Source organism: Paroedura picta, chromosome 2, assembly GCF_049243985.1.
Source record: "Paroedura picta isolate Pp20150507F chromosome 2, Ppicta_v3.0, whole genome shotgun sequence".
Taxonomy (NCBI): domain Eukaryota; kingdom Metazoa; phylum Chordata; class Lepidosauria; order Squamata; family Gekkonidae; genus Paroedura; species Paroedura picta.
The window spans coordinates 131,093,138-131,118,140 of record NC_135370.1 but is presented as its reverse complement, the minus strand read 5'-3'; the positions used below and the strand labels follow the sequence as shown (position 1 = coordinate 131,118,140).

Here is a 25,003-nt window from a genome sequence, read left to right as displayed (position 1 = left end):
GCCATGGCAGATCAGCCCCTAGCATTTCTGGAGGAAACTTAGGCCCCTGATCCATACCAGTCTGGCTTCCATCCTGGCCAAAGGTTGGAGAACACACTGGTTGCCCTGACGGATGATATTCAGCGCCAGCTGGACCAGGACAGTTCTGCCATACTCTTGTTGTTAGATCTGTCGGTGACATTTGATGTGGTCAACCACAAGATATTGACTCACGGCCTCACCGGAACCGGGATTAGGGGGAATGTGCTGCAATGGCTGGTCTCCTTTCCTCAGAACTGGATGCAGAGGGTTGCTGGTGGGGATGAGTTATCTGACCCTTGTGAGCTCCCATGTGGGGTTCCACAGAGGGCGATACTCTCCCCTACGCTTTTTGACATCTATATGCGCCCTCTAGCCCAGCTGGTCTGGGGCTATGGGCTGGGATGTCACCAATAAGCAGATGACACCCAGCTCTACTTCCTAATTGCCGGCCGGCTGGATGGCTCAGGCAGAATTGCCTGAAACTCAACCCCTCCAAGACGGAGATCCTGTGGCTGGGTAGAAGAGGGTAGGACCAGGAAGCACGTCTCCCATGCCTGGATGGGGTGCAATTAACACCTGCACTAGTCAGCAGGAATTTGGGAGTGACCTTTGATGCCTCCCTTTCTATGGAGGCTCAGGTCGCGAAAGTAGTCCGGGCAGCATTTTTCAACCTTCGCCAAGCTAGGCTACTAGCACCCTACCTGTTGGCCACAGTGATCTATGCAACGATCAATTCCATATTAGACTACTGTAACTTGCTCTATGTGGGCCTGCCCTTGTCTTTGATCCAGAAGTTACAGCTGGTACAAAATGTGCCTGCCAGGATCCTCACTAGGACATCTTGGAGGGCCCATATTCAGTCGGTGCTTCGCCATCTGCACTGGTTACCAGTTTGTTTCGGGGTCAAGTTCAAAGATTTGGTAATGACCTTTAAGGCTATACGCAGTCTGGGTCCTGTTTACCTGTCAGACCGCTTGGTTTCTTATGTCCCCCGCAGGGCTCTTTGCTCTGTGGGTATGAACTTACTAGTTGTCCTGGGCCCTGGGGACGCTCACCTGGCCTCAACCCAAGCCGGGGCCTTTTTGGTCCTGGCCTCAACCTTGGTGGAATGGGCTCCCAGAAGAGCTAAGGGCCCTACTCGAGTTGTCAACTTTCTGCAGGGCCTGTAAGATGGAGCTCTTCCGCCAGACATATAGTTGAGGCCAGGTCGGGGTCCCGTTACTCAATCTGGGATCCCTGCTGATCTGTTTCCCCACTCCCAACAGCAGGATAGCAGGAATGTTGGCCCCTGGCTGGTCGAGGGGGTGTATTTAGCTAGTGAATTTTTCTCCTGCCGCCTTAGTAGTTTTAGTAATGTAATTAAGGGTAACTACAGGGGTTTTATTGTGTTTTATTCTTTTATTGTTGTAAACTGCCGTGAGCCCAATCGGGAACAGTGGCATATAAATCCAAAACTAAATAAATAATAAACAAACAAACAAATAAAGATTGAAAATTCTCATTTGGGCTACTCTAGTGACCTGCACTTCCATTGAAAGGGAAGCATCAAAGACCACACCAAGATTCATGGCAGATTGTGCAACCTGAACCACACACCATCCAGACAGGGCAAACATGTTCCCAAGTCTCTTTCTACACAGCCACAAGACCTACATCTTGGAAGGATTGAGTTTCAGGTGACTCTGCTTGAGCCAAACCACTACCACTTCAAAACATCTGGCAAATGTTTCTGTGGTGCAGTCAGGTCAGCCATCCATCAGGAGATAGTGCTGGGTGTCATCTGCTTACTGATGACAACCCAGCCGAAAGCTCTGGACCAGGTGGACCAGAGGACGCATAAAGATGTTAAACAATATGGGGGAGATTATCACACCCTGTGGAACTCCACAGGAAAGTTGGTGACACCATAATTGTTTTCTCCCACTGCAACACTCTGTCTCTAGAGGAAGAGTGTTTGCAACACTCTTCCTCCAGAGACAGAGTGTTGCAGTGGGAGAAAACAATTATGGTTTGCAACACTCTGTCCCTTGAACTGCAGCAACAGCAAGGCAGTGAGGAAGATCATGATCTACAACAGAGGGGATCTGATAACCATCTTCAAGTATTTAAAAGGGTGCTGTATGGAGGATGGAGCAGAATTGTTCTCTCTTGCCCCGGAGGGGACCAGAATGAATGGGATGAAATTAATTCAAAAGAAATTCCATCTAAACATCTGGAAGAAGTTCCTGACAGAGCGGTTTCTCAGTGGAACAGGCTTCCTTGGGAGGTGGTGGGTTCTCCATCTTTGGAAATTTTTAAACAGATGCTGGATAGCCATCTGAAGGAGAGGCTGATTCTGTAAAATCTTAAGGGGGTGGCAGGTTACAGTAGATGAGCGATTGGGATGAGAGTGTCCTGCATAATGCAGGGGGTTGGACTAGATGACCCATGAGGTCCCTTCCAACTCTATTAATCTATGATTCTATGAACACTGAATGCTACTGACAGATCAAGCAGCACCAGCAGCACTGAACTGCCTTGATCCAACAGGAACTGGAGATTATCCATCAGGATAACCAGAACCATCTCCACTTCATGGCCAGGTCAGAAGCTAGACTGGAAAAGGTCAAGGACCAAAGCCTCATCCAAGTAGGCTAGAAGCTGGCCCATGGTGGCCCTATCAATAACCTTCCCCAGAAACATGAGGTGTAATATGGGATGGTAATTGGCTGGGTCCAAAGAACCCGTAGTGGCTTTTTCAGTAAGGGATGCATCACTACCTCTTTCAGCATGTCCCGAAAATCCCCTATTAAGAGGGAGCGATTTATTATTTCCCAGAGAGGGCCTCCTATCCTCCCAATGCCCAACTTAAGGAGCCAGGAAACACAGGGGTCCAGAGGACAAGTAGTCTCCCTCACTGAGCCCAGCAACTTGTCCACTTTAGTTACTGCGAGCCATCTGAAGCAATCAAACATATTCTCCCAAGACAGCAAAGGGGCCTCCAGTTCTCTTACTGTATTCCTTCCTCAGGATTAGGGTGACTTTTCCTAATCATTCCCAACCATTCCACAGTCAGACATCTGGTGGTCCAGGCAGCAAAGTCCAGGCAGCTGTCACCTCCAGCAGGCCCAACAGGGCAGCTGGTGGTGAAGAAGGCAGATGGTACACCAACCAGATGGCCAAGTTCTTGACCATGTCCCAACCGAGACCAACATACTCCATCCCTGGGATTGACAGTGTCAGAAGAGCCCTGTGGGGATAAGAATCCTGGACCAAAATTGTCACACACACCCTGACCCAGAGTCCAGGACTGATGAAAGACCAAGAAACCAGGTGGGGCCAGTTCTTTTATGGTGACAGTTTCACCATTCCTGACCCAGGTCTCAGTCAGGCATGCAAGGCCTATCTCATGTTCAGAAAAATAATTTTGCAGAGCTGAGGATTTGTTGTTAATTGACCTGGCATTGCGCAACATCATTATCAGAGCTGGGTTAACTACCATAAGAGAAGGTATGGGGAACTAAACCTGGTTTGCCAGATTAGAGGCCACTGCTCTTGGCCACTACACCAAGCTGGGGAGGGGAGGGACCACAGCAAAGTATAATGCCATAGAGCCCACCCTCCAAAGCAAATATTTTCACTAGGGCAGGGGTAGTCAAACTGTGGCCCTCCAGATGGCAGGGGCTCATGGGAATTGTAGTCCATGGACATCTGGAGGGCCACAGTTTGGCTACCTCTGCTCTAGCTGATCTGCTCTTGGTTGTTAGAAGATGAATTGTAATACCAGGAGATTGCAAGGTGCTACTTGGAGGCTGGCAGCTGTGTTTTCAGGGTAAGGTTCTGAGAGTCAAAACTCCCTTCAACAGATACCTGACATCAAATCAAAGGTTCATCTCCTGAAAAACTTGTTAGCTTCTAAGTTACTACAAGACTTGAATCTAGCTGTTTTAGTGCAAACCAACACAGCTACCCTGTGGGAAGAAAATAGTAGACCTGTGTACAACCACCATGAGGAGATACCAATGATTTCTATAAATGATTCTATCTTATTCTGTGCAGTAGAAGACCCACATGTGCCTGGGAAGCAGGCAAAGGAAAGGCCATTGCTATGTCATGTGAAATTATCTTAAATGTTATGGTGCCCAGCATTGTTATATATCTTGGACAAGTATACTGATCACTGATATCTGGGAGGAAACATTAAAATACCAGCAGTATTTTAGCTACTACTGCTTTGGTAATGTTTGTTGCTGTCATGAACAACTTGACATTTTGAGAATTCCCAAAACAGAATACAATTAAAAAAAAATATATTCCCAATCATAGAATCATCTTAACACCGCCCGTGGCGCCGCGAGCACCACGGACTAAATAAAGCGGTAAGGGGTTCTGGGGCAGGATGTGTCCGGGATGAGGAAGGGTCCAGATTGGACCCTTCCTCCAGACAGACAATCGGAGGGACCAATCGGCAGGCACGAAGCGCCTGCCGATTGGTCCCTCCGATTGCCAGCCCTGAGCAACTGTGATCCGCACGCAGCGCAGCTCGCAGTTACTCCTTTGCCGGCGGCCTGGGGCGGCGGGAGGCGCAAAGTGCCTCCCACCGCGTCAGGCCGCTGCCTGCCGCTGCCGCCAACACTTCGCCCCCCCGCCTTAGTCTTAACACTTCGCCCCCCCTTAGTCTTAACACTTTGCCCCTCCCCCCGCTGCCGCCAACACTTTGCCCCCCCTCGCCGCCGCCTCGCCGCCGCCCTCACTACTCGGAGGCACCCGCGCCACCGCTAGCGCCCGCTGTATCCAAGGTACAGCGGGCTATATTACTAGTAGAATAATAGAGTTGGAAGGGACCTCATGGGTCAACTGTAACAAAATCCAATAGTAAACAACTGTAACAAAATTCATTAAGAACCAGCAGGAAATGGTATGTGACACAAAAGATATAAACAAAATATAAGTCTTAAAATAATAGAATCATAGAGTCCAACCATCTAATCCAACCCCCTGCTCAATGCAGGATCATTCTAAAGGATCCATGATAAGTATCTGTCCAGCTGCTGCTTGAAGACTGCCAGCGAGGGGGAGTTCACCACCTGCTTAGGAAGTGGATGCAGTTTAGATTACAGTCTTGCCTTCCTTGCCCGTAGGGTCTACTTCATTTTAATTGGTGTAGTGGTTAGAAGCGCTGACTTCTAATGTGGCAGGCTGGTTTTGATTCCCTGGTCCTCCTCCACATGCAGCCAGCTGGATGATCCTGAGCTCGCCACAGCACTGATGAAGCTGTTCTGACCGAGCAGTGATATCAAGGCTCTCTCAGCCTCACCTCCCTCACAGGGTGTCTGTTGTGGTGAGAGGAAAGGGAAGGCGATTGAAAGCCACTTTGAGACTCCTTCTGGTAGAGAAAAGCAGCATATAAGCACCAACTCTTCTTCTAATCAAGAAGATTAATTTGGGCAGTGTCCCTTCACATATCTGGGAGCCAGGTCAATGTGGATTTTAGATGTCCAAAGAAGCACCTTGAATTGGGCCTCACAAAATTCTAGAAGGCCATGGTGCTCCCTATGTGTGTGGCCCAAGATAATAATGGGTTCCTGCATTGTGGTCCAGCTGTATTTTCTCAGTCAAAGTAATTCTAGGAGTTCTAGAATAGAAAACTCCTCTTCCAGAGAAAGCATAACCTATCTAATACAGGAAAACACACCTGTTCTAGTGAGAAATATTTATAGAAAATTACATTAAACATTTTACAAGCAAATAAAATGCTTATATAGTAATTAGATGTTTTTTAAAGAGTATGCTTGGTTTTTCTTGTGGAACCACTTTACCCTAGCAGATTACAATTGCAGCAGGAGCAGCCAGAATGTGGGCAGAGGGGCCCCATACAGTGGAAAAGGTTATCATTCTGCATGTCCTGAAAGAGGGAAAGGGGGGAGGATGGATGAGGGAGGCTACAGCCCTGATCCATGGAAGTGAAGGCACGGTGTGGGGGTCCTAGAAGTGTGGGGCCATAGCATTTGCTATATGGATAATCCAGCCCTGGTACTGTCTTCATCGCACAGACAATTTGACCCTTCATTACTTCTGCCTTGCCTTCCCTCAATCTTTCACACAGTAAGAATGGTATAGTTTTTACAGAAAGCACTCTTATGTCAGAGTTCATGGTTTGTATGCACACACACACACGCACACATTTTCATCTATTGTTTTGCTTTGCTTCTCAGCATTGCTAACTGCTTCCTGTAACAACCCTATAATTGTACTCAGTGTCCTACCCTTGAGAAAAATAAGTCAACAGATGTTTCTAGCTGTGAATGTCTATTTTTTTTACAGTTACAATGTGTTATGAAGAGTTGGTGCTATACACAGAAAAAATTCAGGAGAGAATAGGAGAGAAATAACTAATGTTGCCCACTCAGAGGAATATCAGGTGATGTTTTGGAGTCATGTGTTTTCCTTTGTAAATACAACCTATATGTAAACATATTTGCATTTTTCACACCTGAAATTCTGTGACAACTGCTTTGTTTCTCTTACATGGAACTCTGGATAAGAATCTTAGAAATTGGGAAACATGGTTTCCACTCTGAACTTAGTATAAATGAGCATATTCCCTATTCTCCTCATTTTAGGATGGTCAGATCTGCAGAAGGTGGAGATTGGAAGGATTCTTCTCCTGCCACACAGTCTTGTGATTTATGTGGTTTATATGCTGCTTTAATTTAGCAAAAAGGTTTTAATTTTCACATGGCTGTATTAAAGCAATGTCCCTTCACCCAGGGATCTATTGACCACAACAGTGATTTAGCATTAGGCATGTCCATCCTACCACTGTTCATAACATGCACAGAAGAACTAAAAGAATCAGAATGAGGTGGAAGTGTAGTAGAATTGACTATTAGATGCCAAGCATGTTGTGATTGCTCCCTTGGGAGGGGGGGGAGGACTCCCTGTAAGCACAAAACTCACACTCTAGAAATGGCGTTGGATACTGTCTTAGTCCCTGATCTGTCAATTTTCTTCTTCCAGGGAGCTTTTTACATGATGCAGTCTTCAACTATCCTCCCATTAAGCCCACTTAAATCGTACAGTACATTTTATCACATCAAGGCGCACTTTACTTCCTCATTCTGCTTTGAGATATAGAACATGATGTTCTATATCCTCCTCTGGGACATAGCACTGATTAGACCATGGTAGATTGACTTAGACTTAGGTTGACTTAGATCAGAGTATGATGTTAGAACAAGATAGGTTATAATAGTAGAACAAGACATGTGGGTATGCCCTTGTGATAGTTCTTGTTTGATTCTGGTGTTGGGCTAATTGACTGCGATGTGGTGTTCAAATCAAGCCATTTTCAATCTGCACTACATACTTTTTCTCCAATGGAATGAAACTCACAATTGGAAACACATACATTTCATTTCTTCATTAAAACCTGACATTAAAAGTCCTGAACCCCTTTGGTGGTATATCACTTAGCAGATTAGTAGACCTTATCCAATGATACAGTTACTGGGTCACAATCATGTTACACATTTCTCATAACCATATTTTATGTCCCATACAAAACTGAGACATGCTGCTCCTCCCTCTAATTAACCATTTGGCAGTAGTTTATCATTCTGAACTGATTCTTAAACTCTTCAATGCAAGAAAAGCTGCTTAACGTCAATTTTCTCTATATATTCCTATCTATGCATTTTTAGATCTATATATCAATTTTTGGGCTGATCCTGCGTAGAGCAGGGGGTTGGACTAGATGGCCTGTATGGCCCCTTCCAACTCTATGATTCTGTGATTCTGTGTGATCCTGTGAATATCCTCACATACACACAGATCACTCTGCGGCACAATGAAAAAAGTGAAGATAGAGTAAAGTTGTCAGCCTCCAGGAGGGAGCTGGGGTTTTCCTGGAATTACAATTGATCTCCAGACTACAGATATATTTCTGCTTGAGAAAAAATGGCACATTTGGAGGGTGAACACTGTGGTACTGCATCCCTCTCCAACTCCAGATTCCCTAGGCTCCACCCCCAAATCTCTAGGAATTTCTGAACCCTAAGAAGGGAGAGGAAATCAAAGTGAGAGCCCAGAGGTTGTCATAGCATGTAAGGACAGGATGACAGCAACAAACAAACAAGGAGAATCAGTGGACCAAAATACTACTTAGGATTCATCATTAAAGGTCATGTGGAATTTAGGATTACTGCTGTGAATGGTAATATACCCACTCCATCTGAACCTGGCAACATCTGACAGCCCTTCTTCTCAACTTCTAAGTGACCAATTGACACCATTAAAGCCAATGTTGGAACAGACTACAGCCAGGAATCCTGCCATCATGTCTGGACCCAGCTCTAGCTGAGAACCCCCTCCTCCCAGATACCAGCTGCCACCAGCAAGGCCAGAGGGAAAGAATGAGGCAGCTTTCCTTTGTGCCAAAATTAGCTCTAGCAGCCCACTTCTCCTGGTTACCAATAGCAAATACGAAGGCCCATGAAAGAAGAAGTAATAGTCAGGCTTACGCAGAATCCCCCTGGCCACAAAGTACAATTTTATTTTACAATTTTATTTTAATTAATATTCGTAGTGATCAAAAGCAAACACTGAGTCTGATTGACTCCCAGAGGAAAGGAGCTCAAGCTGTTTGAACATACCCGTCTTGCCAGATGTTCTGGATTGTTAGTCAGGCCCTGAAGAAAGAAAAATAGATTTAAAGTGGCTACTAGAAGCATTATAATTTTTTTAGACTTATCCTTACCAAAATACCCAAGTGTTCCATATCTCTCTCACTAGGTTATACTGTTATATTGTCAGCTACATTGCAGGGTTTTGGTTCTGAACCTGAGGTCTCATGTGCTACAAGCATTTTTAAAAGGTGCCAGCACATCATGCTCTTTTAAAGAAAGCCTAAACCAACAGTCAGCTTTTCCAACTCCAGTATTTCAACCCAAAGCAGTCTCTCCACATTTAAAGACCTACAAATAGCTTCTAAATTGAATGTTCACAACTTCAGACTATGTTGCTTAGTTGGGAGGAGGATTTTCTTACCTCAGGTGAACTTGAATTTGCTCCCATAGTGGTTTCTGCTGCATTAAAGCCAGTTGCTTGAAGTGATACAACTCACAGCTGGTGGTGCCTCCTGACTGAAGTAGATAACTAGGTGTTTTGGGATATGACTCATAACTCCGCCTCTCTCTGAATTCCAGAGCTTAAATATTCCCTTCCCCGTGTTTCTTAAGTCTATCAAAGCTAGTCATCTGAGTTAATTGAAGCGGAGGACGTTTATGTCACTGTGGTTTAAGTAGCTAAGCTACTATGACTGTATATCTTGGCCAACGGAAAGCTTCCAGTTGACTATTCTGTTTGTTCAGAGAGGTCTGGCAATGTGTATATATGGAGGAGTTCTTGGAGACATCTCTGAACAGCTTGAGCTCCTTTCCTCTGGGAGTCAATCAGACTCAGTGTTCCTTGTTAAAGCCTGGAATGCAGAAGACTCGGAAGGAGAAATAATGCTGTTGTTCGCAGGATTACCAAATGTGATCAGAGTCTGATGGTGAGGTAGAAACAGATTATAGGTTCCTGATGAGGTCATTTTCTAGACACATATGTCGCCACACCTGTGTTCCTGTGTCCTGTGTGTGACCTTTGTAACACTGGAGACCCATTTGCCCCACATTTCCCAATCCGTTAGCACCTCATCCTGAATGGATGACTATCTCTTGAGCATTTTGCCCTTGCATCAGAAAAGACTCCACACAATATATATACAGAAATGTGGGGTGAATGTTCACTGGCTCTAGACTCATTTCTTTGAGTCTTCCAAAGAGACTGGGCATAAACAGATCTTTCCCCACCCCTTCATGAAAACCGGCTTGAGAGCATGACACCTATGCACAGATGCAGCATCTGTGCATACACTCACTGATGTAATGGGTAACATTCAGAAAGCAGCATCCTCAATCAAATTATAAATTGGATATTAGCTGTGAGTCTTTTGCAAGCCATTTTGTGGAGAAAATCTTGCAATTCCACCAGGACTTCTCCTATAGGTTTGATGCAGGAAGGGAACTAGAGATCTCTTTACTGTCTCGGGGTCTTATTTTGGACCACTTCAGTCTGCTCTCCTTGGCTAAAGTAAACAAGGCCCTGGCAGCAGTCTAGCCAACCACATAGCCTCTTGACCCATGTCCTTCATCTGTACCATAAATAAGGCTGGACAGGGATGGTGGGAAGAGCTGGGACTCATTGCATACCTGATTGGCCAACTGTCCAATGAACAGCCAATCAGGCAGGCTATCACCCCTAGTCACATCCCCTTCCACTGCCATCTGCTCCACTTGACTGCCTGCGAGAGGTAAGTCAGCCAGCACGCGAGATCTGGGAAAAGGGGGGAGGGCCTGGGACCACAGCTCTGACTGGGACCTGGAAGAAAAGGGAGGCGAGCCCTGGCCTCACTGTCATGTGCAGGGCAGGGAAGGCTGTGACCCCTGCCAGTGCCCCCACCCCTGCTCCGTCTCCAGGCCATAGTGAGCCTGCCCAGGATAAGGGAGAGGGAAGAGGTGGGTCCCCACCAGCATTCTCCCATGCCCCAAGAAGGCCAGCCACAGCTTCTCCAGGCCTCAGCGGGTGCTCCCCCCCTGGCCCCAGAAGGTCCACTACAACCCCCCAGGCCTCAATGGGCCTGTCCAGGGCAGGGGGAGAGAAGGCTAGCACCAAAAATACCAGTGGGTATTTTGTAGTGGTTAATAAAAGCTGGGAGTGAGGCAATCTGGGGCCCTCTCCAGGAGATTATCAACCTGTCCCTAATTTCAGGGGCACTCCCAGAGAGACTGAAAAAGGCAGCCTCAAGAAAAACAAGAACTGGTGCCAATTACTGCCCGTTTTCATATTTCGTGTTCCTGGATACGGTAATTGAATGGGCGGTAGCAGGACAATTTCAGGGATTCTTGGAAGAAACTTCAGCACTTTATCCTTTTCAATCCATCTTCTAGCCTGGCCATAGGGAAGCTGGACCTAGGAGGGTCAGTACTGCTACTCCTGCTAGATCTGCTAGCAGCATTCAATATGGTCAACCACAATCTATTGGTCCACCACATAGCCAAGATATGAGCTTGAGACACAGCCTTGAAATCGTTGGAGTCCTTTCTCTAAAATAAGGGACAGAGGGTGGCAGTAACCCCATAAGTGGTACAATCATACAGAATATGGTTGGGAAAAACAGCTGTATACATGACCATTTGGAGACCCTCCCCTTCCCACCCCTTTCAGTCCCATCTTTGGAAATTTGGGGTTATGTATGTATGTATGTATGTATGTATGTATGTATGTATGTATGTATGTATGTATGTATGTATGTATGTATGTATGTGTATATATATATTTAAAAATAAGTAATTCCCACCCATTCAGGAAACCCTTCCTCAATGGTCAAGAAACCCCAGGGTTTCATGAAACCCTGATTGTGAAAGCCTGGTCTGTTAGCTCAGTGGTTTACAGAGGTACTGATAGATGGAAATGCAATTGGATATGAACTGAGGGAAGAAGAGCTTGGAACTGTATTTATTCCTTAACTGGTTTAAATAAAATGAATTAAGTAAAAGAAAGATGATAACAGCTATCATATATCTTAGAGAGACTGGAATCTCCTCATAGATCTTTGTTTTGTAAGACTGTCATAAGAAAAACCTGAATTTAAATTATAACATATAGTTTAAATATTTTTTCCTAGATCATTTGTATAACCAGTTTTTCTAAATTAAATATGGAAAACTTCACTAAGAAGAACTACAAATTAAGATCACAATTGCACATCATAGGGGACAAAAATGCCAATAGAACAACAGAAGGTATGCGTATATGTTATTCCTTTATGAAAAGAAAACCTGTGTCAGCTCCCCTTCCTATCTACAAGATATTGGCTTCAGATTCTTGTCCTTCAGTACAATAGGTATATCTAATAGGCCACTGTTAGTGCTTTCCTCAGCATTAGAAGTGTCGGACCACATTATTTATACGGCAAAGCTTGAAAGCAGGATTCAATTGAAAGAGCTCATTTGTTGTAATTATGTACAGTGTTTGGTATCAAAGATTTATATTAAGATAAATGTTAAGATAAGCTAAATTAAAAACTATGCCAAAGAACTTATATGGCAAGATAGTTCCTTTGTCTGTGCAGCAGCTGTGAAAGAGACAAACACCATAATGGTGATCATTAGGAAAGGGGTTGAAAAAAGAAGAGTGGTTTTTTATGTACTGCTTTACACTGCCCAAAGAAGTCTCAAAGCAGCTTACGTTCACCTTTCCTTTCCTCTCCCCACAACAGACATCCAGGAGGTAGGTGAGGCTGAGAGAGCCCTGCTTTATCACGGCTATGAGAAGCCCAAGGTCACCCAGCTGGCTGCATGTAGAGGAGGAGTGGGGAATCAAACCGCAGAAGCTGGATCTCCTAACCACTACACCAAGCAGCAATTCCAGGAGATCTCCAGGCCCCACCTGGAAGTTGACTATCCCTGGTCTGGAAATATTCCTTGAGGTTTGGGAGTATATAATGCTTATATAAAAGTGTTATCATGCTTCCATAGATACCTTACCAGCCACAGAGTGCTCCTGGCCTATTTCAGGTCATGAAAGCATTGCAGAGAGGAGGTAAGGTTGCCAGATTAGTGTAGGTTCATGTTCTGGAATTCTACACTACCTAGATGTGCATAAACCTGACTAGGGTCAAGACTGCTGTGCACAGAGAGACCTCCTCTTATGCCCATTATGCACGGAGTGGAAAGTCCACATTCAGGGTGGAATGGCGGCGGCTAAAATCACCAATTATGCATGCTGCAAGCAGCAACCGGGCACAGAGTCAACGTATGCCGCCATAAAAGCCGCGTTAGTGAGATGCGGAAGAAAGTGGAGCTTCCCAGGACCAGGGCGCAACCAGAAGCGGCTCCAGAGTAGCCGCATGCATAATTGGATACTCTAGGTTTTGCCACCATTGCGTTCCGTCCTGTGCGTAAGCAGTTTGCTTCGCTTCTTCCTTCTCCGCGTTCTCCATGCCGCCGTTTCAGCAGCCGTGCATAATAGGTCTTAGGCCTATTATGTACGGCCACTGAAATGGCGGCATGGAGAATGCGGAGGAGGAAGAAGCAAAGCAAACTGCTTATGCACGGGATGGAACGCAACGCTACAGCGGCAAAACCCAGAGTATCCGATTATGCACACGGCTACTCTGGAGCCGCTTCTGGTTGCACCCTGGTCCTGGGAAGCTCCACTTTCTTCCACATCTTGCTAACGCGGCTTTTTCTGCGACATACGTTGACTCTGCGCCTGGTTGCCACCTGCAGCGTGCATAATTGGTGATTTTAGCCGCCGCCATTCCACCCCGAATGCGGACCTTTCACTCCGTGCATAATAGGCCCTAGGGATGCCAGCTTCCAAGTGAGGCAATAAACCCACGCCATGACCTAACCCCTGTTGCATTACAGAATGCAACGTACTTTACTATTTGTACTACATAAAACAAATTATGCAATGATTTGTTCTGCTGAACATTTCCCTTTTTACTGCTACTCTATTCTCCTTATAAAAAGTGCACTCCAGAATAATTTCAATTTACACATTTTGTGGAATGCTAAAAGCATGGGAGCCTTGTCAGTCAGGCCACTCCACCAGATACAAGTCACAACAGAGAATGCTTGGCTTGATCTTATCTGTTTGCAGGGTGGATCCTTCAGAACATTTTGCTCAGATGTACAAAGGTGTCTTGGGTAAGCATATCAAGATGGTTCTGCAGATCTGAAAGTCCTAGGCCACGTTAGGCTTTGTTAGGAATGTACAAACACCACCCATTTCTGCTTACATCCTGTTTCTCAGGCCCAAACAGGGAGCTGAATTTTTTTTCACTAATCAGTTTGAATTATCAGCTCATTCGTGTCTGCTTGGCAAGGTGTTTTGTGTATTCCCTCCTAGCCATGCAATACAGGGCAATTGGCTTCTTGTGCAAACTGACAGAGTTGTGTTACTCCTTCCCCCTTTTTTTCTGCATATCAGTTCCATTCAGAAAGCCATTCTTGAAATAGACGACTTAATTAGTCACCAACCATATAAATCAGCCATAATTGCTGAGTTTTAGTGACATCCTGTGCTTTGGGGATCTTCTAACAAGTCACTAGTACAGATGGGCATGAACTGGTTCATGAGCCAAACTTCATCACAAATTTGACCCGGTTCACGTTCCCTGAACTTTGTTTTTTAAAATAGAGCAAGGGTAATTTCTGGGTCTTCGTATAGAAAATCTGTTCGTAAATCTCATTTTAGAAAATGGAAACCCCCAATTACATGACTCATAGAACACCATGGATGGTTATGGTAAGCATCAGTTTCTTCATACTAGCTGGATACTGCAAACCATAGACATCTTCTATGTCATCTATAACAGTGGTCCCCAACCCCCGGTCCGGGGACCGGTATCGGTCCGTGGATCAGTCGGTACCGGGACGCAGCTCCTCCTCTTCCTGCTGGCAGCACTCCCCAGCAGGTGGCGGGAAGTCAGGGGCACCGGCAGGAAAGCAAGCAGAGTAGGGGCTCAAGCAGTGGCGACGTCCCTTGGCAAAAGACTACCCCCTCCCCTGGGCCTCAGTAAAATTGTCAAGCATTGACCGGTCCCCAGTGATAAAAAGGTTGGGGACCACTGATCTATAAAACACCTACAACAGGGGTAGTCAGCAAATGCTGGCAGGGGCTCATGGGAATTGTAGTCCATGAACATCTGGAGGACCACAGGTTGACTACCCCTGACCTACAAAATATGCTGTTCAGCTGCTTTATGCTCCAAAAATTCTCCCCCACCCCCACCTAGTACTCCAGCTGCAGTACTCCAACAAGTCTTTGTCTTGTTCAGACATACTCATTCAAAATGTCCAGTCTGGTTACAAAAATGTCTTGCCATTCATGAGGCCTGCTATAAACTTTACTTTGCACAAGAGGCAACTGTCTGGATCTCTTGTTCTCCACAACAACTGTTCTGATTGGAGGGGACTAGTATAGTGCACCCTGTGAATATTCATTGGCCACAAGTCAGTGTTTCTAGTCAGCAGAGCCAAAAAACAAGATGGATTCCTTCCCAAGCACACTTCTTGGGTGTTCAGTGTTTCTTCCTCAGCAGCCAGTGACTTCTGCTGAACATTACTGGAAAATTCTATTTGAAAATTCTATTAAACAGATTTCAGGAGATGTTGAACATATCAATGAGAAAGTGGAATCTTTAGAATGTAAAACAGAAGTTTTCAACAGAGAACTGGAAAGAGAGGTGGACAATTTGATGTTGCTAGAACTGAGAGAAAAATAATATTGTTTGAGATGGAAGGTTATCCCTGAGATCATAGAATCATGGAGTTGGAAGGGCTATACAGGCCATCTAGTCCAACCCCCTGCTCAGTGAAGGATCAGCCTAAAGCATCCATATCTGTCCAGCTGCCATTGTCCAGTACCATTTTAGCAGTGAAAGCTCAACAAAACTAAAGTCAAAGCAGAGAATCTCTAAAGTAGAAACTGGACACTTTTGCAAGCCCAACAGAACCAATTTCAATCTTCAAAGTGTAGCATAACCCAAAGCCCCTGTGGTAGTACAAGCTCAACGATACTTGTGTAAAACCAGAGTATCACAGGTGACAAATCCAACCGGCGGGGGGGGGGGGGGTTGCAAGTACAATAGCTGAAAAAACACAAATCGGACAAAAAGCAACTCCTTCACTGGCAGTCTTCAAGCAAAGGTTGGATACACACTTTTCTTGGATGTTTTAGGATGCTTTAGGCTGATCCTGCGTAGAGCAGGGGGTTGGACTAGATGGCCTGTGTGGCCCCTTACAACTCTACGATTCTATGATTCTTCAGTGAAAAATACTCTTGAAATAAAAAACAAACTTGAAACTGACAGAACCAGCCCAGCAAGCCGATAGAAACTCCCATGAGACACAGAAAGAAAGAAAGAAAGAAAGAAAGAAAGAAAGAAAGAAAGAAAGAAAGAAAGAAAGAAAGAAAGAAAGAAAGAAAGAAAGAAAGAAAGAAAGAAAGAAAGAAAGAAAGAAAGAAAGAAAGAAAGAAAGAAAGAAAGAAAGAAAGAACTAGATTCTGATCATCCCAATTAATCCTAAAAACATAACATATGAAGAGTCCTGCTTGATCAGACCATGGGTCCATCTAGTCCAGCATCCCTTCTCACAACCAGCTCCTCTAGATGGCTAACAGCAGGGCATAAAGGCCAAGGTCTTCCCCTGATGTTTAGCACTGGGATTCAGAATATTAGTGCCTCTGAATATGGAGGTTCTCCTCAGTAACCGTGGCTAGTAGCCATTGATACTTATCTTCCATGAATCTGTATAATTCCCTTTTAAATCTGTTTATTCACATGGCCATTACTACATCTTCTGGCAGCAAATGTGGCATTTTAATAACTCCCCTGGAGAGGCAACTTGGTGTAGTGGTTAGGAGTGCAGACTTCTAATCTGGCATGCTGGGTTCGATTCTGCACTCCCCCACATGCAACCAGCTGGGTGACCTTGGGCTCGCCAAAGCACTGAGGAAACCGCTCTGACTGAGCAGGAATATCAGGGCTCTCTCAGCCCCACAGGGTGTCTGTTATGGGGAGAGGAAAGGGAAGGCGACCGTAAGCCGCTTTGAGCCTTCTTCGGGTAGAGAAAAGCAGCTTATAAGAACCAACTCTTCTTCTTCTTCTTCTTCTAGTTCCAGGATTTCTCAGGACTATTTCTTTTCATATTCCCCCCCCCAAAAAAAAATCCAAATATGTTTGAGATGCCAAATATATCTGGAAAATATTAATCTGTTGTTTTGTTGTTGTTGGGTTTTGTTTTTGTTTGTTTTTTTTTGCTTGATTGGACCTAAATGCATATCCTTAGAACAAGTTGTGGTCCTCTGTGGCCAGCCACAGGGCAGCTGTGGGAGTCTTCAGTTTACAATTGGACAATAGTGACACAATCTGGATCACTTAGCTAGGAAGAAGGGGTATGCTGTATGGTCAGTTGCTGCCCGCTCTCCACCACCCCCACATCATCCTAATTCACCCAGACAAGAACAACATGAGAAAACTTGCAGAAAAGTTTTGCAAGCCCTAGTGGACACTGAAAGCACTTGCACTAGGTGTGCTGATCGTATGATCAGACAGGCTTCAACAGCAAGCCTGGAAGAGCACAATGTACACAGGGTGCCTGGAAAGGACACAGGCCAAGGTGAATGGTAAATTGTAGCATGGGGTTGCTGCCATGAGTGGCACACATATTCCAAACCCAAACATCCAACATAGCCTTCCATACCCACACAGGGCCAATGGATTCTACCTTTTGGATGAGAACTATGACATCTGTATATGGGATCTGCAGCAGTGCCTCCTGTCTTGCCATATGAGGCAACTGCAGAAGCAGAGTGGACCAAGCAGCAAGTTGATCTCCCCTTCCTTCATGGCAGGAACAGTGTTGTAAAAAATTGCTTCAGTGTACATTGTATGACTCAGGTGAGCACCATGAGGCATCATTTTTTTTGGGGGGGGGGGAGGTTAAAAATCCAACCAGAATCTTGGGTCTCTATGCCTTCATGGATGTGGGACAGGAACCTCTTGATGAATAATATTATCTTTGCCCCATAGACCTTACAGCTAGGGGAATAGGGAATGGTATAACTCCCTTGGCCACTAAAGAAAGCTTGGCAAGAAGATACATGAGCCATACCTACATTATGGCTCAAGGCTAGGGTAAACTCAACTATAAAATAAAAGGATGCACAAAACAAAGAAGAACCTACTATTGGATATTTGGGTTCGGAGACCAGGACACTGGGATCATAGAATCATAGAGCTGGAGGGGATCTCCAGGGTAATCTAGTCCAATTCCGGCACAATGCAAGAACTCACAACTACCTGCCTACCCACAGTGACCCCAATTTCATGCCCAAGTGATCCCTCCACCAAAAACCTCCAGAATCCAGCCTGGCCTGGAGGAAATTCACCTATCAGCCCACTGCAGCAATTAGCAATTCCCTGGGTATGCAAGGAAGGGTCACAAGAGACAAACATTGTACATCTCTTCCTGCATACCCATTCACAATCTGCCCAAGTTCATAAAATTAGCATTTCCATCAGATTACTATCTAGCCTCTACTTAAAAACTTCCAAAGAAGAAGAACTCACCATTTCCCAAGGAAGCCTGTTCCACTGAGGAATCACTCTGCCAAGATATTCTTCCAGGTATTTAGCCAAAAATTCTTTTGAATTAATTTAATTAGTTCTGGTCTGACCTTCTGGGGCAACAGAAAACAACTCTGCTCCATCTTCTATATGACAGCCCCTCAAGTATTTGAAGATGGCTATCATATCACCTCTTAGTTGTCTTCTAAGATGATGATGAAACCAGAAAGCATAGGAAGTTCCATTAGATCCATGGCACAGGACTGGCTGGGTGGTGATTGACATGAAGGTGGACTTACTGGGAGAAGGCATTTCTCCTCGTTGAAGAAAACAAAGCCACTGATTTAAAGCCCTCCCCTGACTCCCAGATGGAAGGCAGCTACTGGAGGTTGATTTAAAAATGGCTAAGAGGAGTTGGGAGGAAGAAGTGGAGGCAGAGGATTAAGGAATGAGGAAGTGGCGGGTGGTTTCAAGGTTCATGGAAAAGTGAGAGAACCAAGGCCATGTCAGACCAACCTTATCTCTTTTTTTGAGAAAGTGACTACTTTGCTGGATCAGGAAAATGCAGTAGACTTAGTTTATCTGGATTTCAGTAAAGCTTTTGATAAGGTTCCACATGATATTCTTGTTGACAAGCTGGTAAAACACAGTATGGATCCTAATTCTGCCAGGTGGATCGATAACTGGTTGACTGATCATACCCAAAGGGTACTTGTTAATGGTTCAGCATCCTCTTGGAGAAGAGTGACAAGTGGAGTGCCCCAGGGACCAGTCCTCGGGCTTGTATTGTTCAGCATATTTATAAATGATTTGGATGAAGGATTAGAGGGTATACTATTTAAATTTGTAGATGATACTAAACTGGGAGGGGTAGCAAATATAACAGAAGACAGAATTAGAATACCAGATGATCTTGATAGGCTTGAGAAGTGGGATAAACTGAATAAAATGAAATTGAATAGGGACGTTCTCCATTTAGGTAGGAAAAACCATAGACACCAGTATAGGATGGGGAAGACTTCTCTTGGCAGTAATATGTACGGAAAGGATCTAGGAGTCTTAGTAGACATGCATTGAACATGAGTCAGCAGTGTGACTCGGTGGCTAAAAAGACAAATGGGATTTTGGGGCATATCAAACCAAGTATTGTGTCCCACGGGAGGTGATTGTACCGCTTTACTCTGCTCTGGTTCAGCCACACTTGGAGTACTGTGTTCAGTTTTGGGTACCCCAGTTGAAGAAGGATGTAAACAAACTGGAACATGTCCAGATGAGGGCAACAAAGATGGTGAGGGGTTTGTAAACCAAGACATATGAGGAAAGGTTGCGGGAGCTTGGTCTGTTTAGCCTGGAGAGGAGGCGACTGAGTGGGGATCTGATAGACATCTTCAAGTATTTAAAAGGGTGCCATATAGAGGATGGAGCAGAGTTGTTCACTCTTGCCCCAGAGGGATGGACAGAACCAATGGAATGAAATTAATTCAAAGGAAATTCTGTCTAAACATTTGGAAGAAGTTCCTGACAGAGCAGTTTCTCAGTGGAACAGGCTTTCTTGGGAGGTGGTCGGTTCTCCATCTTTAGAAATTTTTAAACAGATGCTGGGGAGCCATCTGACAGAGAAGCTGATTCTGTGACGGGAAAGGGGTGGCAGGTTACAGTATATGAGTGATTGGAATGTAAGTGTCCTGCATAATGCAGGGGGTTGGACTAGATGACTCATGAGATCTCTTCCAACTCTATGATTCTCAGGCAATCAGGAACAGGGAATGAAGAAACTATCCTATGCAGGACCATGGTTGTATGATTAAGCTGTTTGTGTACCAGTGTGCTTGGTGGCCAGGGGATGGAAGGCTGTCCTTTCCCCAGCCTGCTGAAACCTTTGGCGCTTGTGTTCACTACTACCCAAACTGGGCCAGAACGAAGCCCAGTGTCTAACTCCTATTAAAACAGTCTTGCCCATTTCTGACCCTACTGATTTCACTTTCAGAATGTAGCCATCTCCTAATTAGGGTAGCAGAACAGCCCCACTAACCTATAAGTAGTGCTCTATAAGTAGTGATACCTATAAGTAGTGCTCTATCCTGCACTTTGAGTCATCAAGACATCAGCAGCTGTCCAAGTTTCCATCACTCTCCTGGCTTTTCCCACACTCAAAGGGGTTTTCTCTCTCAATTTCAGTACACAGCTGCCACCAAATGAACTTTTTAGGAATTACCCACTGTATTGCCATTCTAAAACAAGCCTTGTGCCTGCATCTCCAACTCCCCAACGTGTGGTTATCTCAGGAACATCTTACTGTAGTTGTGCACCACTAAGAAATTAGCAATCTGGAAGGACTTGCCCCCTCTATGCTGGTGCCAATTTAAAATACCATATTTGAACACTGGAGATCTATGTTGCATAGAGAAAAACTAAAAACATTTAAAATTAAAAGCATTTATTTTAAAAAATGTTCACACATATACTCTCAACACAGCAACAGATGAGCTAAGGCACCCAAAAAAGGTGTAAATATACAATTCCTCTGCCCCTCACTCTGTACATGCCCTAGCAGCTCTTATTCTAAGGTAGGCTCAATGTTCTAAAAGTTTCCCATTACCTTGGTAGCTCTGTTCAGGCCAGCAGCCTTCCATGTGCTAATAGCTGACTCCAGAAGGAGCCCACAATTCCCTAGTTGGAATCAACCAAAGAGATCTTTCCCCATCAATATAAAGGGGTTTCATTATCCATTTATCCACTGGGTCAAAAACACATTTCCTGAAATCTCCAGGAAGTTATCTTCTAGCTTGTTAAACTTCTCCCCACCCCCAATCTCTCTTTCCTGCTAGATGTCAGCTTCTAGCTGGGGGTGTGAGTTGACCATTTCATTGTCTCTTGTCAGAGAGCATATTAGCATTTCTACAGCATTATTTGGTGAGACTGCTAAATAATCAACTTGACTTCCCACACATACACATGTGTTCTTTACTAGGAGAGAGAAACAACCTCTTAAAACTAAAGGTTAAGACTTTGTACAGTCTAAACCTTGACAATACAACACATTTTTTCCACAAAGGACATAAACTGTGTCATTCGACATTGGGGAGAGAGAGGGGCTCTGAGTTTTTTTTTTTGATTGACTGCAAGCTGAAGATGGTAGGATTACATACATGTGTGAGAGCTATTACAATCCTGCAGGATATGAGTGGGACTATGCCTCCTGTTTTCCTCCAAATACCTGTCCTGTTGTGCCAAATTTCCCCTTGCAATCTGTACTGCCTTCTTGCCTGATACACTATAAATCTCATCCCTTGTTCATGTACATCTGTCTCATGGTCTTCTTGCTATTGCATATCTGCCCTCCTTATACCACCAAATGCCCTTTACTTGTAAGTCTGCCTCTTCCTTGTTCAACTGTCCCACAAGCTAATTAGCTGCTATGTCAGATGTCTCCACTGCACACTTCTGTCTGTATCACTGCATGTTCAGAATCTTTCCTATCCATTTTTCCATAGACTTTAAAGTTAAATGTGAGTTCCTTTCTTCACCTCAAAATGGGGAAACCCTTTTTTCTATCATCTGAAATTAGGAACTGTGGATAACATCAGGTAGTGCAACAACACCTCTAAGGTTTGTCCAATATGGATCGAAAACTATGAAGACTCAAGAAAGCAGGGGAGGAGGAGTCCTTCACTGAAATCAGTAGACAATAATAATGGATTACAATTATGAAAATGAAGCAGCAATAACAAAAGAAACAATAATGAAACAAAAACATACAAATAAACAGTCCCGTTGGAAATGTACAGCAATATTAAATTCCAGGATGCAGCTCAGCCTTCTATATCTTTAGACTGGATATAATTTTATGGAATGTTTGTCACCTTTATTTTGTGTTGTTATATATTTAATAGACACTGATTAGAAAAGAAGTTGTTTATTGTACAATCATTACTAAATCAACGTTCATCAAAGATATGTATGACCACCAGTGAAGCAATAAGATACCGACAGAAGAATGAGAACTGTTGGCTATATCTGAGGACTCCCTTTACATTCTCCTCAGAAAGTGCTTGAGGAATAACTTAACTGAACCTCTACAGCTGATTCTGCATGCCGGGAAGGCTCCTTTATGGAAACAGGGCTAATCCCTGCTTTCATATGACATCACTGCTGGGCCAGCCTCCTCCCAGGTCTAGCTCATGTTAGGCCACCATTGCCCCACTTTAAGGGAATGCAGATATTTTCTGCATTCCCCTAAGCAGAATGAGGCCTAGCCCAGCAGTGGCCTGTCTAGATGCTTTGCAGTGCCGCAGTGCCAAATCACTCTCATGTAATAGAAACTTTCTGCCATGGCTGCATGCTCTGTGGGGATGCAGAAAGCAGCGGACCAGTTCTGCCCTGGGGATACAAGAAGCAGTGGAGCATGCTGCTCTGCCACAATGCACCGCCGGTGGCCCTTGTTTCTTTAATATTTTTCTTTGTAGAGGTAACATAGATGAGTACCAAGACAAAATGAAATTTATTACTTAACAACATAGAGGTTCATAGGCAGACTGTCTCTGCATTGTGATTGCCGGATTTGTGCTGAGAGGTAATTGTAGGAAGCGACCTGGTAAACCAAACCTGTTTGCTGGACTTCTGGGGCACCTTGTTGGCAATGACATGAAACAGGCTACTGAGCTAGATGGATTGCTAGTCTGATCCAGCAGAGCTGCTCAAATGTTTTAAGACAGAAACCCAGGTAAGAGTCATCGAATCAACTAAGCATCATTGTGCTGCAATGACAATGGAAGCCGCATCTGCTGATCTTCTCCCAGTTATGCAGCCGGTCAAACCTCGGCATGATTAGTAATCTTATGCTCATTCTTTATGACCCTACAAATTGCTCTAGGTTTCACAGGAGTTTGCCACAGCCCTCTGCTTATTGAGAGAATGATACATTCATCACTTAAGGACATCACATGGGATGTGACAGTTTCACAAATTAGGATACTCTGAGTCACTCAGTGATTCACCATTGAAACCGACTGTGTCTGAGGCCATGTGAGTTGCTAAGAAAGCTACGGTGTCTTATTTGTGATTGCTGCTTCACACATGCAGATTATAATTTGGTTTGTCATTACCAAACAATATTCATGCATTTCAAAACAAACGTGATGACTGCTGAGCCAATATAAATCAGGCCTCTACTTTTGATTCTGTAGTGCTCAAACCTAGAAAGACCACCTTCCAGTCCCCCTTAGCTGAACAACTCTTGAGTGACTCACGTTTTGTATGCAGAAGACCCCTAGTTCAAATGCTGGCTTCTTCAGTTTAAAATAGGCAGCAGGTCTAGGAAAGATCATTGCCTGAGTCCTTGGAGAGCCACTGCCAGTCAGAGACAAAGCTGACCAATAGCCTGAACTTATGGAATATCATTTTTTATCAATGGTGCAATTAAGTAATTTTTTTTTAAATTCTCGAACGAATGGTCTTATGGAGCTCCCCCTTCAAATGCTCTCCATTTTCCCTTTCCCCTTCACTGAGGCTGTGAGCCAGGCCAGAGGGGTGATGATTTTCCTTCTTCCAGCCAGTGCCTCAAAGGCTGACAGGGGGGAAATGGTGGAAATGATGGCTGCATAAGGTAATGGCATTGCAGGGGATGGTGTAGGCATCACTGGGGGGGGGGGGGGTGCTGTGGTTTAACCACAGAATTTTGGGCAATACATAGAGTATCCCTTTGCAGTGTCATAATGCCACCTCTAGTTTTCACTTGAAGTAACACTGCATGCTTCCGTGACATTGATATGCTTCTCTCCACCCCTAAAATCTTCCTAGTGAGATGCCACATCTGGCTGGCAACCCTAGCCACAGTTCAGGACTTCCACTCCTTTGCACACTTGAGGTACTGTACACATGACACATCAAAACATTCGCTATATGCAATACTGGCCAACAGCAAAAATAAACCAACTCTGGTAACTTCCACTCCTTGGAAACAAGGAAAATGCATTCTGAGATGGTTAACATGAATAAAATGAAGACTTTCTTTTCTGCCGTTTCTTTCGCTCCACAGCAATACGCAGGGCCTGCAGAATCATATGTTCATTATTGAGGATATTGTAGTTGGTCAAATTCACCAGTTTGTTGAAATCCTCCTCTGTATACTGCAGCATACCAGTGGCATAAGGGGAAAATATAGTGCTGGTAACATCAGCTTGGCCAGCCTCCATCTCATCAGGACTGCGTAACACACCTGCGGGAAAAACAACCCCGAAAGTTTCACCACAACTGTGGGCTTCTCCCATTGGAACACTGACATTTTCTGCACCAGCTGTGTTAACTTCATAATTTTGGAATCAATCACACTGTACAGAATCAGCAAGGCCTTCCTTTGTAAGCAAGAATGGTTGGGGCATGAACTTATTTACCAGTTGCTTTTGCATGCTTGGACTTTAACTTGTCCTAGAAGAACACATCATTTTTCTAGTGAGAAACAGATGCTGACAGTGGGAAGCCACCTAAAATTCTCCATCTGCCATTCTTCTCTTGGTTTTGGTAATACAAGTCATGTACAGAAGAGTATGGAGTGAGTGCAGGGCCAGTTTATCCATGTAGCGCGTGCTTTGGACCCTGTACTTCCAGGGACCCATGTGGTGTCTTTTCCCCCATGGATCAGTACCATAGCCTCTCTCCTCCCCTCTTTTCCTTCTTTAAGGACATTCAGAGTGACACCCCTTCCCACGTGGGGGGGGGGGCCCTCCACCCCCCAGTCTGGCTGCTCCTGCTGCCAGTTGTACTCTGCTAGGGCCTTGCAAATCAAACGGGCTCTGGTGCTACAGGCCCTGTGAATCCTTA

The 25,003-nt window shown here is 44.7% G+C and overlaps 2 protein-coding genes across 6 annotated transcripts in view; both read right to left on the bottom strand.

Moving 5' to 3' along the window:
- The window catches only part of LOC143830353 (cytosolic phospholipase A2 epsilon-like), a 73,514-nt gene extending 55,072 nt beyond the window's left edge, over nt 1–18,442 (bottom strand). The window contains exons 1-2 of one of the 3 annotated variants that reach the window (XM_077322768.1): nt 18,188–18,442; nt 8,655–8,690 (exon numbers count right to left, since the gene is read on the bottom strand). In XM_077322768.1, the coding sequence (XP_077178883.1) occupies nt 8,655–8,690; nt 18,188–18,190 (39 nt within the window). In that variant the 5' untranslated portion in view covers nt 18,191–18,442. Of the gene's footprint in view, nt 1–8,654; nt 8,691–9,048; nt 9,205–18,187 lie in introns of those variants that run through there. The other 2 variants (XM_077322767.1, XM_077322769.1) reach the window with 2 other exon arrangements.
- A 3,642-nt stretch (nt 18,443–22,084) lies between these two features.
- The window catches only part of LOC143830354 (cytosolic phospholipase A2 epsilon-like), a 64,905-nt gene continuing 61,986 nt past the window's right edge, over nt 22,085–25,003 (bottom strand). For all 3 annotated transcript variants that reach the window (XM_077322770.1, XM_077322771.1, XM_077322772.1), the window contains one exon: nt 22,085–24,401. In XM_077322770.1, coding sequence (XP_077178885.1) covers nt 24,169–24,401 — 233 coding nt within the window. In that variant the 3' untranslated portion in view covers nt 22,085–24,168. The remainder of the gene's footprint in view (nt 24,402–25,003) is intronic.